At 38.0% G+C, this 19,815-nt stretch overlaps 1 protein-coding gene across 39 annotated transcripts in view; it reads left to right on the top strand.

The window, feature by feature from the left end:
- The window catches only part of LOC121878757 (tropomyosin), a 59,118-nt gene extending 53,507 nt beyond the window's left edge, over positions 1 to 5,611 (top strand). For 17 of the 39 annotated variants that reach the window (XM_042385156.1, XM_042385151.1, XM_042385155.1 and 14 more), the window contains one exon: positions 4,384 to 5,611. In XM_042385156.1, coding sequence (XP_042241090.1) covers positions 4,384 to 4,466 — 83 coding nt within the window. In that variant the 3' untranslated portion in view covers positions 4,467 to 5,611. Of the gene's footprint in view, positions 1 to 2,627; positions 2,751 to 3,720; positions 3,878 to 4,383 lie in introns of those variants that run through there. The other 22 variants (XM_042385158.1, XM_042385157.1, XM_042385154.1 and 19 more) reach the window with 5 other exon arrangements.
- Positions 5,612 to 19,815: the final 14,204 nt, after the last annotated feature.

Below are 19,815 nucleotides of genomic sequence, written 5' to 3'. Positions count from 1 at the left end.
ACATTTTATTTTTGCTTCTGTATTTCAATTTAGTAAGCAACTTTGGACTGTTGCCCTCTCGTAGCAGTGTCAGTGGCCGGGCCGCCGTGCTAACAGTTTATGTCTACTCTCCTTGTCGTGATCCGCCGCACATTACAACCCTCAGACTAATACAATTAAAACAGTCCGTGTTAACCCTCCCCCTTTTTGTTCCTCTCTGTGTTTAATTGTAAGTTTATTTATTTTTTCTTGTTAATGATCTTTAAAGGGAGTATTATTTTCCTCTTTGAATCTTGTAATTATTGTACAATCTATTTTATTTATTTTGGAATGAGGATGGAAAATTTTATTGTGTTTATCTTTCAAAAACCCAATTTTGCATTGCTTAGTTTTAAAAACCATCTGCCAAAGTTGAAGGAGAATCTTTTGTGTTGAGGTGTTAGCTAGCCGTGCTGCAGCTTAGACTACTCTAGGTTAGTTGTTGAATTTTAACTCCCGGCGCTGACCGTGCCTAGTAGTAGCCAGTGGACTGAGCCTTCCTGGGAGACACGTCCACCACCACCTGACGGCTTGTTGTCCCTCTCCCACATCTACTCCAGGGCCACAAGCAAGTCCTGTGGTTCCTCTTAACTCACACCCGGATCTGCTCCCGCCCGCCACCTGCCCACTCATGGGCAGGTGGGGGCGAGGCAGAGGGTGAATTCCCAGGTGACTAAGAAGACCAGGTTGAACTCGGACAACGGCAGGACGACCAACAAGACCTGCCCCCTTTCTCCAGTTTTCCCTTATAATTCCCTTGATTTCTTATTATTTCTTCATTGTATAACCCGCACCCCATAGTGTGTCCTAAAGCGGCTGAAGCACCGTAAGGACGTACATCTGTAGTTGCCTTAAAAGTCTTAGTGATGGCCGCAGCCCCACCACCCATGACCCTTTCCACACCCACCCAGCAGCCACCCATCTAGGACACCGAATCCCCTATCCCACGTGATAACAGCCACCGTCCTGGTCCTGCTTACAGTCTTCTTGTCTAATCTTAGTGTCACTGCACCTCAGATGTGTAGCCAACACAACCAACCTGCAACATTATGGTGTCGCGGATCCTGTGTTGTGTTCTAGTACCTGTGCCATCTTACCCTTACTAGATCACTACCAGGAGAAACGCGTTGCACATAACACTTGATCTGTTACAACTTAATTAATTTGTAAAGAGCAATATTTTACTTTAAAACCCTTGAGACTGCCTGGTGGATAGGCAGAAGACAGTAGCAACCAGGACCTGCTTTAAGGTTTAGTTTGGCACGAGTTTGAAAGCAAAAAATATAGTGTATCTGAAGCCTTAAAGCTTGGGTAGCAGGGCTGATACTGTCTCCTCTTGTAGTCCGACTGAAGAGCAGCATCTCCGTCCATCTGCATGTACCCTACACAGGTTATTTGCCCCCTCACTACCAGATACGGCATATGATCAAGCTCCTGCTCACTCCTCAGCTCATACATGGACATGTCAAGGAAACCAAGAGAAGTCTGAGCCATTGCTCGGACCGTTCGTTTCATGGACTCGACGCGAAAAAAAGGCAGTTTTTTTTCGGGTGGAACAAGTTTACTACTATCCTTCTGAATACAGTTACACACCGACTTCACTTCACATGACCATACCTAATACCAAGATAAATTCAGCTCTTAAATTTAAAATGGAAGCTAGAAATGAAAACGTATTTTTATTCTTGGTAATTGGTATAAGATTGAGGGTGGTGAATCGTCGTGTTGCCTTGTCTCCTTCCATCCCCACCTTAGTACCCCAGATTCCATAATCCTAGTCCCACCTCAGACGGGAGCCCCATGAGTGGCTTGCCTTACTCCAACTCTTTCACCCTACTCTAATTGGACCTGACTTGACCGTTTTCGTGAGCATATTGACCTTACATCTGACCTGTTGCCTAACTACAGGAATGGTTAAGATAAGCTTCGCTGAACGTATAACATTTGTCTCTAATATACAGACAAAAAAATATACAACCTGAGATAACATTAATTCAAAAGTTTTCATTAATTTAAATCAAAAGTACATTTTATCAATCTATGATAAATGTATCCAATCTCAACTTTTATAAAAAAAAAACAACAAAAGAAACGTTCAGCGAAGGTTTGCACTACTTGAAACCCACAACTGATGACTACACCCGGATTCCTAGGTTCGTGTGTAATTGTTACCCCTAACAAGATGAGAAACTACGTCTTTGCAAGGTGTATTTACTTAAAAACGCCATTTGGCAGCCTTCTTTGCCTCCACGATTCGATAAATAGTTAAGTTATAGATATTCTCATTTGTTTGGGTAAACATTTAACGTTCGAATGTTCGAGAATCTGGGTCAGGCCTGTGCGAGACCAGGCATGAGTTTTCTTTATTTTTCAGCAGTAACCATTTTTTTTTTACGAATTTTGTTAAGCATGGTGTGCATCATTGTTTTGGTGTGTTTTTAAGGTTTTACTTCAATAACTTATTTTATTAATATTATGTATTTTAATATCTCTCGAGTCGTCGTGTTTGTTTTTAGTATTTATATAGTAGTTAATTTACTTTAGTGGTTTTTTGTTTTGTTTTTACTTCCTGACCTTGCATGTGTGTGTGTTTTTTGTTTTGTTTGCAGACGATCTAGTTGCCGAGAAAGATAAGAGTAGGATGCTCCAGGCAGACATGGAGGCCACTCTACAGGACATCCAGAATATGTAAACATTACCCAAGGACCGCTGGAGGAAGCAGAAAGTCACAGGTTGGCACTCGAACCGAGGCAAACGTTCTCCCTACCCAGTCACTGCTTCCCCTCACGCTGCTACAGTAATCTATGGAAGGGGACGAGTTTTTCCCCCATCTAAGCCTCAGTAAAGCTTTATTTTCTGATTACTTTCTTTATCAAGGCACTTAAGGAACTCTGGACTCTTACTTTCACCACTTCGCTAATTTTTCAGTAATCTTCTGACTTGTAACAAATATATTGGGAGGCTTTCTGCTGGGAACTGGATTTTATTTGCGTGCATTAGCCCTTAGATCAATCATTCTGAGAAAAAAAATTGGCACAAATTATAACTCATGAATTGTCTTTAATTATTGCAGTCACTAGACTCGCTTATTGCTGATAATGGCAATTTATTTGATGTTTATATCCAATCAATATTAAACTTATATTGCCTATGTTCTTTACACTGATTACTTGGGGTTATTACATCTCGTAGCTAATCTTGCACTGAGTTCAGGGAAAGTCAGATTTACGGAATTCGTGATGCGGAAACTAAATGCTTTGTGACTTGTGAAAATCTTGCTTCCTCCGGATCAGACTGGGAGAGCTAAGAGAAGGTCCTCGCGGATGGCGGCAACTAGAAGTTATTCTGCCTAATGACGGTTATTTTTATTGGCCTGTTAACAGCAGTGATATACTTGGAAATGTCTTTATGGTCAGAAATATGAAACATTTAAATAGCATAACTGATATGACCATGTAAAGGCATTTTAAAGGATGCTGAAGTATTTAATATTAATTAGAACAATGATTTTGATAACTAATAATCGATCTTTGCTAACATTGTACTTTTGCGATTCTCAACAGTATAAGTGTGTGTAGTTCAACTTGCATTAAGTACTGCAGTCTGCCTGGTTGTTGAGAATCGCTGTGGCGCTTTATGATTAATGTGTCATCCTCTTTTTTTCCGTACTAACCAAAGTCTCTCCCACTCTCTTCCTTTCAGACGAACTTGTCATTCAGAAGGAGAGGTACAAGTCCATTACCGACGAGCTGGATCAGACGTTCACCGAAATGTCTGGCTATTGAGCTGTCCACCCTGACGAATCTACTAAACTACTACTACTACTAGTCCATAACAACTTCTCTGCTCTTACCCGCCACCACAACCACCATGACCACAACTATCACCATGATCGTTGCTCTACTACCTGTCATCTATTTGTTACCCCCTTACTACCGCTAGTCACTAGTTGGTGAGGGCGTGGCTGCAATAACTTGTAGTGCATTGTTGTAACAGCTCGGCCTGATTTTGTAATGCTGTTCAGAAAGTAGGCTTTCACCTATGTGGATAACATGTACAATTTTATACTTACAAATTCTTTTTGATTTGATGCTGATGTAAATAGGAGAAAGTGAGTAGGTATTAATCCATGTTGGGAGAGAGTGAACGTGTGGGTGGAGCACGATCCACGAGCCAGCAACTAGCTACTACTAGGGCGCCGCTCACGGTCATGGATACAATAGTAGTAGTTTCTGTTAACACGCGGCGGCGGCGCTCAACTTCCTCAACTTCCCTTCTCACCTCAGTTGCCTTCAGCTTCTGGGAACTAACTCTTTTCTTTTGGCCGTGTTAATTGACCTGTGTTTGTTAATCTCTACTTTGCAGACGAACTGGTTAACGAAAAGGAGAAGTACAAGTCCATTACCGACGAGCTGGACCAGACTTTCAGCGAACTGTCTGGCTACTAAACACTCTCTGCTCCAAACTGTTCTGCCATCTCTCTTCCTATGCCCTCAGCTGGCCTGTAACCTATTTTTTCATAAGCTTATGTAATTCAGTTTATAAGAATTCTTTTTACTTTTCCTTCTTTTTATGTGTTGCATTTGACCTCCAATTGAGTCAGTATCATCACTAAATCATTCGATATCGTGGTTAAGTCTGCCATTGAGGTAATTTTAATGTTATTAAACTTAAATTTATTCAGGAAACTTAATTTTGAATTTTTTTTCAAAATTTTAGGTTTCATGTACTCTATGGCTTAATAACATAAAGAAATAAATATTTATTATCAAATGGATTTTTGTTGTTTACGCTCTAATCCCGATACGACCTTGAGTATAACGACCACTCAGAGCGAGTGGCCCTAAGATGATCCTAGGACCACTACCGCCACAACCAGCCAATGGAATGCCTGTAAAATCTCTCACCCATCTGTTACAGATGAACTTGTTAATGAGAAAGAAAAATATAAGAACATTGCGGATGAGATGGACCAGGCGTTCTCAGAATTGTCAGGATTCTAAGTGTGACAAACTGGTGGGCGCCAACACGGTGCTTGGACGGGCGTACGTGTCCGCGGGCGTGTGGGCGGGGTATTGCACTCCGTCCCCGCCCGTGGCACGCTCACGCTCCTGCGGACTGACTTGACTGACGGCCGAGACGCGCCCCACACCATCATCACCCAACACCACCGCCTGGCCCGCCACGCTATCGTCCGCCGTGTAAAGGCCGACTCCCAGGGGAACAAGAGCCTCAATAACACCCACACTACCCCCCTAAGGGAAGTACTGGGTAGTATTGAAGCTCCGAACCGCCCCAGTAGAACACAAGCTTTAATAATGCCCACAACCCAAGTGTGGTAGTGAGCGTTATCGAAGCTTATGAGTCGTTGGGTTCGGCCCACGTCTCTCTTGCTCTGTTACCGTATGTAAGGGTGCATTGGTTCACCTTCTTTACTCGAGTTGCAATCAGTCTTTATGCGTCATGCATTTATTCTATATGGACTATCAATAATATATGTTAATAATATTATTCAACTTTTAAATCTGGATCTTATACTTACAGAATGATTGTACACTGTTTGTTTAACGTGTAATAAATTTTGTAAACAAAAGTTTTTTCATATTTTCTCCCCTTTCAACCTATTTTTAAGATTTTTCTAGTACCTCACATTTTATGACAGATAATTGGATATATTACAATATAAAATAATAAAGACAAAAAGTGTTGGTTAAGCTTTTTTTTTCAAAATTACAAGAACACTTTTCTTCAAATAAACAGCTATGGACAATAATTACCATTTTGTTTTCAAACAATTTCATTGAATAAAGAATATGTAAACAATCCTTTCTAACGTTATCCAACTCCATCGTCCTTTCCGTAATTCTGAGCATTATAGAATTGATTTTTTTAAATAACCATGTTATTTTTCCAACCAACACAACACCTAATTTTGAAATACATGCCACCTGAATTGGATTTAGATCAAATAAAGTTAGTAAAAAAAAATAATAATATTGACTCTGAAATACTTTAGTCATCATTATCCACGAAAATAAATAGTTAGATTTTGCTCGACATTACTTACGTGTCCCATGCTAGTTACCCATGAAAGTGAACATATAGGTACTGTACACGAACCAAACAAAAATTATTATACAGTATTATATAATCAGAATACTTTGTCAATATAAAGCAAAGTATTTAACCATATAAACCAATTAGTACTTAGCCCATGTAAGTCAATTATAGCATAACATCGATTATTTAGCTCATTTTAACGAATGAAATGTCTAGCACAGGGGTTCTCAACCAGGGGGGAATTTCCCCCCTCAGGTTTTCGAGAGACTGATACTAATATGGAAAAAATAAAGGATTTTCAGTATTATATGCATATTATTTGGAATGCACTTTTTGAGGCAGACAATCTTGGAAAGGAGGGGGGAATGACATTCTGACATATGGTGAAAGGGGTGCATGGGGCAAACAAGGTTGAGAACCACTGGTCTAGCATGAACTAATTACTTAATAACCGACAAAAATAATTAAACCAACATAAGCCCAAATACTTATCACAAATTATTTAATTAACTGAAGCCCTACTACGTAACATCATAAACTCGCGTAAACCATTACATAAACCAATTAATTTACTCACATCAAAGAAATTTAAACTTGTTAGTTAACCCCTCATAAAATTCTGAGGCAACCAACATTAAACCAAATACTTAACACATTCGAACATTAATCTAAACCACATTAAATTAATTACATAAGTCTAGGGTTTCTATCTGAAAATAATAATAAAAAATGTAGATGAAAAAAAAAAACAGTATTGGGAAGTGATATACCTATAAATTTATTACATAAATTTTAAATAGAAAACTTTTTTTTTGTGAATACAATGTCACAAGAATTAACTGATACGATCACTTCTTGTCCAGGACCTGATAAGTTCACGGCTGGTAGATCGATGAAATTCAGGGGGTCACTAATCAACTCAGAAATAATTACTGTACTTGTCCCGACCGAATTATATACAGTACGAGTACAATAAGACGGTTTGTAGTTATTAAAAATTGGTAAGTTTATAACATTTTGTCATGTGCTTCAGAATTTACACTACGATAAGGCTATTAATGCTTTCTGGGGGATCATGTACTAATATAGTAGTTATGTTAATAGATGTCTCGACCTAAACCTCAGTACGATGAAAACTAACGACTTTCTTACGTTATCCTTATCAAAACAAGTCACGGTCTCCGTGCCCTACTTAAATGTTGAACCAATGTGAACTTACAAAATGATTTTACTAAGTAAACACCATATATGCCTATTTACTGAATACATACCAACCTATCTAACAGTTCACTAACATAAACAGACAAATGGGTTACAGATAATATCGCAAACATACAAACCAAGACAGAATGAAACCGTGCATATATTTGCGTTATTCAAAAGGCATGGAACAACCACTACCATCTCGGCTTGAATGTCACTACCACATTGTAACCCACTACCGAAAACAATAAGTTTTGTTAACTTGCAGAAATGTTTCGTGTACGTATGGGTGCTGCCATTAACGGTTACTTACTGAACTTCGGCCCTGCTGTTGACTATGACGAATCCTTCTTCTAGAGTTTGTACAATGATTTTCAACGAATTCACTCACAAGCAATAATAAATGTAAAATATATCTTCACTACTTATCACCCCATTAAGTATTTAAGGACGAGTGTACATTAAATTGTTTCGAAGACAAACAAGCTCGTCAGAGGTGTCTATCCCGGTCTTGTCAATACTACTGCCAGTCGTCGTTAGTTCGTTACGGTCGACGTTAGTTACATATAATAAAAATTAAAATAAACCTAAAACATTATTTCTACGCCATTCTCTCTGAAAATTGTTCTGGTTAATTTTCCAATCGTTTTTTTACAATCGAACTTTAATAATAATCATAAAATTAACGTTTCACGATGAGTACTTTAGTTTTCGACTTAATAAGTTAGTGTTGGTTGTTTGGCTAACACCAAGCTTGACCATTAGAAAAGACAGCTTTTAGGACTTAAATATGTAATATATTTGGGTCTAAACACTAATAAATAAATAAATAAATAAATAAATAAATAATATATATATATATATATATATATATATATATATATATATATATATATATATATATATATATATATATATATATATATATATATATATATGCTGATAACCACAAGGAAAGAAGAAAACACGAAATTCCCAAGCGCTTTCGTGTAATTCACATCTTCAATTACACGAAAGCGCTTGGGAACTTCGTGTTTTCTTCTTTCCTTGTGGTTATCAGCATATAACTAGATCACGCGCACCTACAGTGATTTACTTGCATGCATATATATATATATATATATATATATATATATATATATATATATATATATATATATTATATATATATATAATATATATATATATATATATATATATATATATATAATATATATATATATATTATATATAATATATATATATATATATATATATATATATATATATATATATGTATATTAGGTTGGATGGATACATGAGCAAGCAATAGGGTTTGAGTGTAAATGGTACTGCCCAGTATGGGCCAATAGGCCAGCTGCAGTTTCCTCCAAAAATAAATAAATAAATAAATAAAATAAATAAATATATATATATATATATATATATATATATATATATATATATATATATATATATATATATATATATATATATATATATATATATATATATATTAAACCTCATATTCACTCTGAGCTAAAACTTAAAGATTTTACGAAGCCTCATAAACAGGCTAACGGAATACATAATTATAATACCACAAAATATGTACCAACACAGTATGGAACATCGTTGATCAGTGACGTAGCCTCGTTCAAGATTCTTCGAACACTGCTGGAGACAGCTGGCAACTCAAGGTAGTTTGTTTACTTTAGTACATAGTAAAAATTATGAATGAATGTAAAAGTGCTCGGTGACTAGTTACTTAGTTCCCTGTTGCTTAATTAATGGTTGGGCTTTGTATTTTCGTATTATATTATACTGCGTACTACAGTAAATAAACCATTAGTTGCCAGCTGTCTCCAGCAGTGTTCGAAGAATCTTGAACGAGACCATGTTTCTGGGAAGGAGGGGCAGACTTGAAGATAGGGACATATTTCCCGTACGCTCGCCCATACGGTCCCTGAAAAGGCTATCTGTAACGCAAGGGTCACATTTTATGGCCAAGATTAGTGTTTCATCCAATTGGCATAAAATTCAATCACTCAAGCTGATATCTCAGGATTTCAACAAGCAGCACTTAAAATAATTAATACTCGCTTCCCAACCCCACTCAATGATTTTGGGCTTCTCTGGCCACAAGCAACTGTTTCCTAGATACTTTTAAATAATCACATTTGCCATACCTACGACAGTGTAACCCAGTGAAATTGCGGCGTTTTTACATTAGTTTTCTATGAAGAAATCACCGGCGGGAAAGTCGTTAATAATTACCATATATAATAATGTGCAATCTGCAGTGCAGAAATATTCTGGCAGAAACCTGTTGTAGGATTTTCCCAGACTACAGTATGGACCTGAATTATTTTCTAAGTACAGTATGTACAGCAGCTAAAACAACTATTTGTGCAGGTGAGGATCGATATGCTCCTAAGTTTTATGACTAGTGACAGCTCTCATATGCCAATATTTATCGTCCATGGTCTCATGTTTCCCACAAAGTATGCACAGCTAGGGACTGTCAGTTGGTTGAAAATGTTCAAAGGAGGGCCAGCAGACTGGTGCCGGCACTTCGGCACCTCAACTACCCTGAGAGATTGGAGCCCCTGAACTTGCCTAGTTTATACTACAGACGGGCAAGTGTGAGCTCTTGCAAGACCAGACTTGACCAACACTAGAACAGGTTCAGGTACATTCAGGAGCCGGTGCATGCCCAGTACTTGCCAACAGTGCGTAACAGAGACGTGACCGGTCGCCCAGGCGGCAAACGAGCCGATCAGTGGTGAAGAGGATAAAAGTAAAAAGAATAGTTGTTTTAGCTACTTGTACGTCCTCGCGGACTGGATGCGTTGGGTTGAAAGAGTTGAGGGCAGTAGCCAAAGGAGGGGGGGGGGGGTTGGCTACAATGCCGGATTTACCACCAGGCACTGGCCTTAGCCCCCCCCCCCCCCCGACTCTAAGGGGCCCCCAAATCCAAACATTCTCGAAGTTGAAGCGTATAAAACATGAACTTCGTTCAACGATGTCCCTAGCAACGTCTCAATTTTCTGTCTCTTATGAACATTAAATGTGTTATTTTGCAAAAGCTTAATATTGATGAAATCATTGATAAATTTGGGTATAATTTGTTCTTGTTATTTATATATACCTTGAGGGTAGGGGGCCCCAAGTTGAGCTGTGCCTCAGGCCCCTATTCAGCATAATCCGGCCCTGCTTGGCTACATGCCCCCATCTTATACAGTATACGCCATCCACTGTCGTTGATTGACCGATTTATGGAATTTAGGTCGAGCCTAGCACTGAAGCCAATAGGCCATTTAGCTATGAATGGAACATCTTGTTTGCGTTGTTCAAAGGCATGGAACACCCACTACCACATTGTAACCCAGTACTGAGTACAATAAGTTTTGTTAACTTGCAGAAATGTCTCGTGTACGTATGGGTGCTGCCATTAACGGTTGCGTAGGGAGAAAACAATTCTCTAATGGTAGGCCTACTTACCGAACTTCGGCCCTGCTGTTGACTATGATGAATCCTTCTTCTGGAGTTTGTACAATGATTTTCAACGAATTCACTCACAAGCAATAATAAATGTACAATGTATCTTCACTACTTATCACCCCATTAAGTATTCAAGGACGAGTGTACATTAAATTGTTTCGAAAACAGAACAATCAAGTCAGAGACGTCAACTCCGGTCTTGTCAATACTACTGCCAGACGTCGTTACAGTCGTTAATCCATCAAATAAAAATTAAAATAAAACCAAAACATTATTTCTACACGATTCTTTCAAAATTTGTTCAAGGTAAATTTGCCCATCGTTTTTATGCAATCGAATTTTAAAAATAATTATAAACTTAACGTTTCATGCTGAGTACGTATGTATTGCGATTTAAGTGTTGGTTGTTTGGCTAACATTTAACCGTTACAAAAACAGGCATTTAGGTCCAAAATATGTAATATATTCGATTCTAAATAAAAAAATATAAAATACTCAAGGTAAATCCATATTCACTCTGTGCTAGAATTTTTAAGATTTTGCGAACGTGCATGTTATAGCTCAAATGAAAGAAGTACAATAGTCAACTACTTGTACGTAGGCATGCTTTAACTAGACACAAAATTAAGCCCTAAATATAAACGTAATTAAATTAAACGTCACACAACGCAGTCTCCCATTTCGCATTGTACAAATAAAAATATGAGTGCCGCAAATATATACAGTTGACAATCCCTTATCCGAAATCCTTGGGGCCAGAGGCATTTCGTATTTTTTCGGTTTGCAGAATGTTTTTTTTTTTTTTAGCCCACCCGGACATAATAGATCACTGACCCACTTCGGGGCCTGGGGGAAGGGGGGGCGAAAACATAATAAAAATTATAATAATAATTCATAGGTCGAGGTCGTTTCTCACTTGTTCTTTTTTTTTTTCATTCTTGTATTTCTTAATTATTAGGTATTATTATTATTATCATTATTTTATTTTGGTGTACTGTATTTTTATTAAAAAAAATTATTTACTATGAATAATTATTATTAGTATAAATATTATTACTATTACATTTTCGCCCCCCAGGCCCCAATGTGGGTCAGTGATCTATGCCCGGGTGGGCTAATCCTCGTTATAGAAAAAAAAAAAAAAAATATTGCACAAAAATCTTTCGGTTTTCGGACAAAGGGTTGTCAACCTGTAATAATCATACAAATTAATAAAGATAATATGATACAAACAAAACACAAAAATAAATCTTATAAAACCCATTATACATACAGCATATCATAAATTAATATCAACAATAAACCAAAATATGGTAGTAACAAGACCAAATAGGATCCTCATCCAGCTATACCTGTGCACAGCTACCGCCATCTTTTTATGAATTCGGGTGCTAGTCATGTGTGAGGCAGCCCATATTTGACTCTTGCCAGCGAGGCGGTGTTGGCACCAGTAACGGCCTGCTGCTAGTTATGATCATGGTGACTCATTCAGGTTCAGACATCTATCAGGATACGGTGCATTTCATGGGTCTACCAACAGTGTCAACACCCATATAATGATAGTCTGCCCTCTCATTATGATCCTTATCATTAATATTGTATATAATAATTGATAGGATAGGCTATACAGGCATGGTAAACTCTCCACACAGAGATTTAGGAGTAATGATAAGTAGGAACCTTAAGCCAAGTAAACAATGTGTTTTTGCTCGTAACAAGGCTAATAAAGTACTTGGGTTCATACAAAGGAGTGTTAGTTACAAGACTAGCGAGGTCATCCTAAAACTGTATCTCGCGCTTGTGAGACCACACCTGGATTACGCAGTTCAGTTCTGGTCACCGTATTACAGAATGGATATAGAATCCCTGGAAAGAATTCAGAGGAGAATGACAAGACTAATCCCGGGCATTAGGAACCTTGAGTATAGAGACAGGTTAAAGCATCTTAATTTGCACTCCCTCGAGAGACGTAGAGCGAGGAGCGACCTGATAGAGGTGTATAAATGGAAGTCAGGGCTAAACAAAGGGGACATTACAGAGGTACTCAAACTATCCAACCAGGAGCGAACTCGTAACAAAGGTTTTAAGTTAGACAAATTTAGATTTAGGCGCGAAATAGGTAAACACTGGTTTGGAAACAGAGTAGTGGATGAATGGAACAAGTTACCAAATATCATCATTAACTCAAATACGCTGAATAGCTTCAAACATAGGTTGGATGCTTATATGAGCAATAGGGGTTGGGTGTAAATGGGACTGCCCAGTATGGGCCAATAGGCCCGCTGCAGTTTCCTCCATTCTTATGTTCTTATGTTCTAAACCCAGTGCAACCCCTACTGCAATACACAACAGATATGTAGGTAAAATGACGCCGCTGCCATAACTGCTACAGATTAATACCTTAAAATTCTAGGAACCCCAGGGCTAGTTACAGCCGAATGTTAATGTTACGTAAAAAAAAATGTTCTTGCCAGCCTGCGGATTTATGTTCAAAGCACTGCTAGTGGCCAAATACTGTACAGTACTCTAATGCCAATTCCCAATAGAAATACATTGAAGATAAATGGTTGATAAATATAAATTTTCTCTCAAAAAAAAACACATCACCAGCTCTGACTTTCATCCTGTAACATCTTTATACCAGCCACCAGTGTAAATATTTTTGTCACACTTTTATTATACTTACTGTATTTCTAACACTGAAAATGTGCATCCAAAAAAACTAGACTATTCTGGGCTCACCTACTCTTAACTTTTGCTGCTAGTGGTAAGCAGATGGCTGGTGTGCAGATGTAACAAGACAATTGTTTCTTTGAGTCAGTACTTTCCATTCAATATTATTTTCACTTCTACCAAATAACGGTCAAATACTCCACACCCAACTCCCTGCAACACATCAAAATTTATATGTTTCTTTCTTTTGTTTAACTTCACATGCTGTACCCCAAACATAACCACTTTCATTTAGATCACCACAATGTTCTCTTCCTGAAGGAGGAGAGTGTAGGGGTGAAGTGGTTATGTTTGGGTAAATATAAATAAAATATAACAGAGATACAGTATATCAAGTCAGCTGAACAGCTCTTCCGCCAGGAGCACTATCTCCCCGTAACCTTCTTAAACGACATCCTTACGCCAATATGTGGTGTTTGCACTTGATTCTACTCTTTATAAAATGGTCATTATTCTCTGTTGCTTTATGTTTAGTTCACCGTCTTAATTTACCGTACATAAATGTGAAAAGAGTGGATTTACTCCAATGTGTTCTCCGAAAGTGTGAATTTGTTCGTAACTTTGACGGTAAATATTATTTATTTCAAACATTTTCCACCCAAATCTTTAATGTTTTCAAGCAGTTATATCTTCACATATACAGTATTAAATCTGGCATTAAATTGAGCCAGAACTGGGTATCCTTAACAGTTATACCATATATGGATTTATATGCAATACAGTGTATAAATACTATTAATCGAATATTATGTAACTGTATAAGCCAATGAGCTGCAAGGAGGGGGACTTCTTAGCCTGATATCGTCAGCTTAAAAAACAAAATAATCAATAAAACCTCCACGCAGTAATTCAAAATACACCTTTTCACATATCCGTTGAGACATTGTTACATAACTATTTGACAAATTTCATAACCGAATGACAGAACACATATCGAATGACAATCTAAAATAACTGTTCGTTCATGCTAACGGAAGTGATTGACATAAGTTATGAAGTTGACAGACGTGAACAATAAACCGACAGTCTACATATAGTTTGAGAATGTAGCAATTGGAGAGTGACATACCACCAACAGTTATTTTAGATTGTCATTCGATATGTGTTCTGTCATTCGGTTATGAAATTTGTCAAATAGTTATGTAACAATGTCTCAACGGATATGTGAAAAGGTGTAATTGGGGCTCTAGCTCATACGAATTATGAGATTTTATGAAATATGAGGGATACCTCCTGAAGGAGAGAGAGGAGAAAAAAAAAAGAAAAAAAAAAAATATACAAAATATAAGTTATCTGCCCCAACCAAAATCTAGACGTTTCTAAGTACAGTTCTGTACAGTACCAGATTTAAGTGCTTGGTCCAAGGTTATCACACATAATGCCTCAAACACTTGCCAATGATGGAAAAGAGCGAGGAAAAACTTGTGCAGTAGACCGTAGATGTACTGTACACTCCACAAGAGACCAATGTGAATTGACCGTGACCAACATGCGTGTTGCTTATACAGGTATACTACTCATTTACACTGAGGCGGGCGGTCGGCAGTTGCATCCCACGGTGACATATGTATCATCAATCAATCAGAGCACTGACCGTCCTCATATTTGAGGGTTGACTACCAGTCCTCCATTTTAAACATTCTTAGGTTGCAAAATACTGTTTGTCATATATATATTTGTAAATGTCTCTCAATCTGAAATTTGACCAAATACCTGTACTGTACTTCAAAAATTTTAATATACAGTATATATCATAACAGCAAAACATTACGAATTATATGAGTGATTTCGAATTTGAGAGGTATGAATTATGGGTTTTTACTTTATAGTTAAAATTTTAGTGCTATTGTACTGTATACAGTTTTGAAACAAAACAATATGACACAGATTTATCACACGGAGCCATTCAGGATAAATTGCCGAGGTAGAATCAGAAATCAAAATGAAAAGGTATGTAATATACATTCTATTAAGATGAAATGAGCATCGAATAAAAAATATGAATTGAAATAATATTCACACTCACCAGATTTATGTCATGTCTTTACTGAACTGAATGTGTGAACAAATATCTTCATACAGTATTCACTGTCTTGATGGACAATGACGTAAGGCAAGAAACATTCATAAAATAAAGCTTTGAGCTTTAGACAGGTACATATACAGTACAGTACTGTATTATTAGTACCAATAAGTAAAATACAAAGCAATAACGATTTCCATTTAACGTTCATTTGTTGCTCAAGAAAAAAGGAAAAATTTGGCTAATTACTTACTTCTATAAATACTTATTCAATTAATTTATATTTTAGAGAAACGAATGCCTTTCATATTCTAAAAGTAAAACAACTTCTAAACAAGGAAGTAGCCATATGCAGAATATTCTACACCTACAAGCAAGTGTTATATCATCTCGTACGGGCTGTCCTTTTTTCTGCACGCATATTATTATTCTTTCAAGCATGGGATTGAGCTCTTTTACTACACACCTGGAAGTCTTTTACGTGCACAAATATAAGGATATGCCAGAAAACGGTTAGGCAGTGAAAAATTTGGCTCGGGAGTTTGTTAGTATACCATCTTACTACAACAGCATCTAGCCCACTGGTGAGCGGCCATTCTCTTGGCTCCCATCGAGTTGCCAGATACAGCCGTTTGAATGAATCATACTGAAAACAGTGGCGTTATTTCTTAGACCAACTGTACACATCTCATAACAATCTCTCCTCATACTCCAAATCCAGTTACTCCTGACACTTCTCATTTCCAAAAAAATCCAATCCACTTTATCTCCAAGTTTAAACCTCCCTCCATCAATCATCAGCATCTTTCAATGCAATTATTAAGTTCCCCAAAAAACTGCCTTTTCCATTATCTTCTACTCATAACATTCCAGATCCACCTGACTACACCCCTCACTCTGTACAAAATTTTTCTCTCCACCTTTAAATTTTATTTTGCACAAAACCAGAACATCAATCTTCCTTACAAGTCCTAACTTCATTTACTATCTTCTTGTAATTTCACCCATACCCATTTGCATACCCCAATCTTCTCTGTTCTTTCTTCTTAATATCAATAGAATACAGGAGGGGTGAAGATTCATCAATAGAGAGCAGGTGATATACTACCTTGCCACAAGTACAGAAATTAAATTTTTTTACACAGAAACACATTAATCTTGGATAAATTTACAAGTTTTTGCAACTCTGGCTCAAAATTATAAATTTAACAATGTAAAACAAATTAAAATAAATACAGATTGTTTTTGACAGTAAATAATAAAATTATAAAATAAATGACAGAAGAAAAGACATTAAAAAATCTAAACAAATAATCATTTATAATCAGCAATATGGTATAACAAAACTATTTCAAGTTGTGATTGTAATGACTGAAAGTAAACTCAGTTATTACAAATAATTTCCCACATTATTGATACTGCATGAAATCCCACAGTAGTGTTCAAGTATGGCTATCACACTACAGTAATTCAAACATTACAGTAATTACCTTAATATAAAAGAACTTATAAAAACATACAACTGCTATAAAAAAAATTTTTTTAGCTGTATCACTTAACATGACACACCAGACTCACTAAGCCTGTCACAAGTTGAAGTGTTGAGACAACTACTGCATGTTGCAACTTCCTAATAATGTGGAGAAAGACATTTACAGGACAATTCAACAACTCTTGGTGATAAAACTTGTTTTCGCATCACACATAAACTTCAATCATGTAAAAATTAACACAAAATATCATTCAATAGTTTTATTTTAAAAATGTTATATTCTATAAAAACAATAGAAAATTTCTTAAAAAATAAAAGATATCTTACCACTTTGAAATGTAAACTTTCAGGATAAATCCCGAAGGAGCATCACATCTATAAATCAAGTTTAATATGTTTATGTATGACAGAATTGCAGTGTTCCTCCTGCCTATGTGCCTTCTTATTATATGAAAGGTACATATAATCCACAAGCCATAAAATATACATTATTTTTCCCAATATGAAAAAAATAAATAACTTTTATTTTAAAGAAGAGGTATACAGTATAACCTCGGAAATCTAGAAAACAGTTACTATATCTGTAATCTCAGAAAACTGGCACCTTTGAAAATATAAATGACACAACTTTGAAAGTTCCATCATCTGCACTTATTGTATATGGTCTTCAGGTCTTTTGTATGATAGGAATTGCACCCAAATCAATATTTAAATTAAAACATTTAGTATGTTTAATATATAGTCATGGAAATTTATGCACTAATTGTCCATGATTCAGCTGCAAACAAAGGCATGTTTGGTAATTAAATATACAGTCAACCCTCACTTTACGCGGTCCCACATTCCGCGTTTACGCAATACCCTGCCGGAACCCAGGATGCTCACATTCCGCGGTGCGTGTACCCCTTTACGCGGAGTGTGTCTGGCTCGACGCTATTTTTAGATTCGCCCCACCCGCCTGGGCAAGCCGCGCGGTAAGGTTGCGCAGTGCATATGTCTGTTGCGTTATCAGTGACGTCATATGACGTATCGGACTGTGATTGGCCATGCATCCCTACCTCCCTCCGCTGCTAGCTGTAATTGGTTTAAAGTAATATGACGTGTCCACCTGGGGGAGGGAGGAAAGACGACGCTTGACCTAGCCGCGGCAGTTTCATCCCTCCAGGCCACACCGTGTAATCGTGCATCCATTGTTCTGTAAAATGGCTTCCGCCGAACCACCGCCACCAGAGAGAAACCTTTCCTTACCTGGACCCAGCCGCCCTAAGCCCAAGAAGACACGACGTTCCTTAAGCTACGAGGTGAAGTACAAGATCATCCAAGAGTTAGAGAAAGGAACAAGACAGGTTGATTTGGCACGCCAGCATGGTGTGAACGAATCTACGATCCGGACGATAAAGAAGGATGCAGCCAAGATAAAGGAGCACATGAAGATCACAAAGTCTACAGGTGCTTCTATGATCAAGTATTTCCACAACCAGGTGCTTCTCAAGACGGAAAAATTACTTGTGAGCTACTTGGTGCGTCAGGCGCGACGGAACATGGCAGTCGACACGCGCTCTGTTAGGAGTACGCACGTGAACTGTATGCTGCAGTGTCACGAAAGATGGGAACTACAGAGCCCAAACCCTTTAATGCTTCCTCTGGGTGGTTACAAAGGTTTAAGATGCGGAACAAGATCACCAATAGAAACATTGGTGGTGAAGAAGCTAGTGCTGACCGTGCTGCGGCTAGGGAATTTCCTCCGTTTTTACGCGAGATTATGGAGGAAGGACAGTACTCCGACGACCAGGTGTTTAACATGGACAAATCTGGTCTTTTTTGGATAAAGCTTCCTTCCAAGACCTTAGTTGTGAAGAATGCCAGCAAGATTCGGGGCCGGAAGTTGCAGAAGGAGCGCATCACCGTCCTGTTTACCACCAATGCCTCCGGTACCTGTAAGCTCAAGTTATCGGTGATCCACACAGCCCGCAAGCCGCACGCCTACAAGAGCATGGACATGACCAAGCTAAATGTCCACTGGCTGACCGCACGTAAGGCGTGGATGTTCTCTACACTGTCCCTCTCCTGGTTTGATGACCGTTTCGTTCCTGATGTGAAGAAATTCTGTGAGCAACAGAATGTGCCATTCAAGATTTTGTTGCAGCTGGACAACGCACCAGGACACTCGCCCTTACTGTTAGATCGTCACCCCAACGTAAAAGTGGTCTTCCTTCCTCCCAACACTACGTCTATATTACATCCCATGGACCAAGAGTTAATCTGTAATGTAAAAGCTGCATTCTCAACAAAAAAATTCCAGCTCCTGAACGACTACACCAACACCAGGGAAGAGTTGCGTAACCTGAGTGACACCACCACCGATAGCAAGAGCGAAGACGACTAGGATCAACAGTTGGCAGAGCAAAAAATACTTTTCAAACAATTCTGGAGAAAATTCAACATCAAGAAAGCTGTGGACTTCTTGGTGGAGGCATGGGATCAGCTGTCTGTAGCAACTGTTCGTCATGCATGGAGACATATGTTGCAAGGCATTCCGGGCGTTAGGCAGAGTCAATCTGTGACTGGTGAGGTTCAGACTGTTGCAGTAGCAGTGGACCTTGCCAGAGAAGCTGCGCAGTGTTACAGCTGCAGGCTTCTCCGAGACCACCAACGACGACATCCTGGAGGTGATAAGGGATCCTGATGTGACTACCGACGAGATGGTAGATGATGATGACGTCAGTGAAGAGGTAGGTGGTGCGTCATCCCAAGAAGAACACCGCTTATCCCATAGTAATGTTAGGGGTGCCATCGAGTGTGT

The sequence above is a fragment of the Homarus americanus genome, unplaced genomic scaffold (assembly GCF_018991925.1).
Source record: "Homarus americanus isolate GMGI-L3 unplaced genomic scaffold, GMGI_Hamer_2.0 scaffold2558, whole genome shotgun sequence".
Lineage (NCBI taxonomy): Eukaryota > Metazoa > Arthropoda > Malacostraca > Decapoda > Nephropidae > Homarus > Homarus americanus.
The sequence above is the reverse complement of the archived record's forward strand: the minus strand, read 5'-3'. Positions and strand labels throughout refer to the sequence as shown.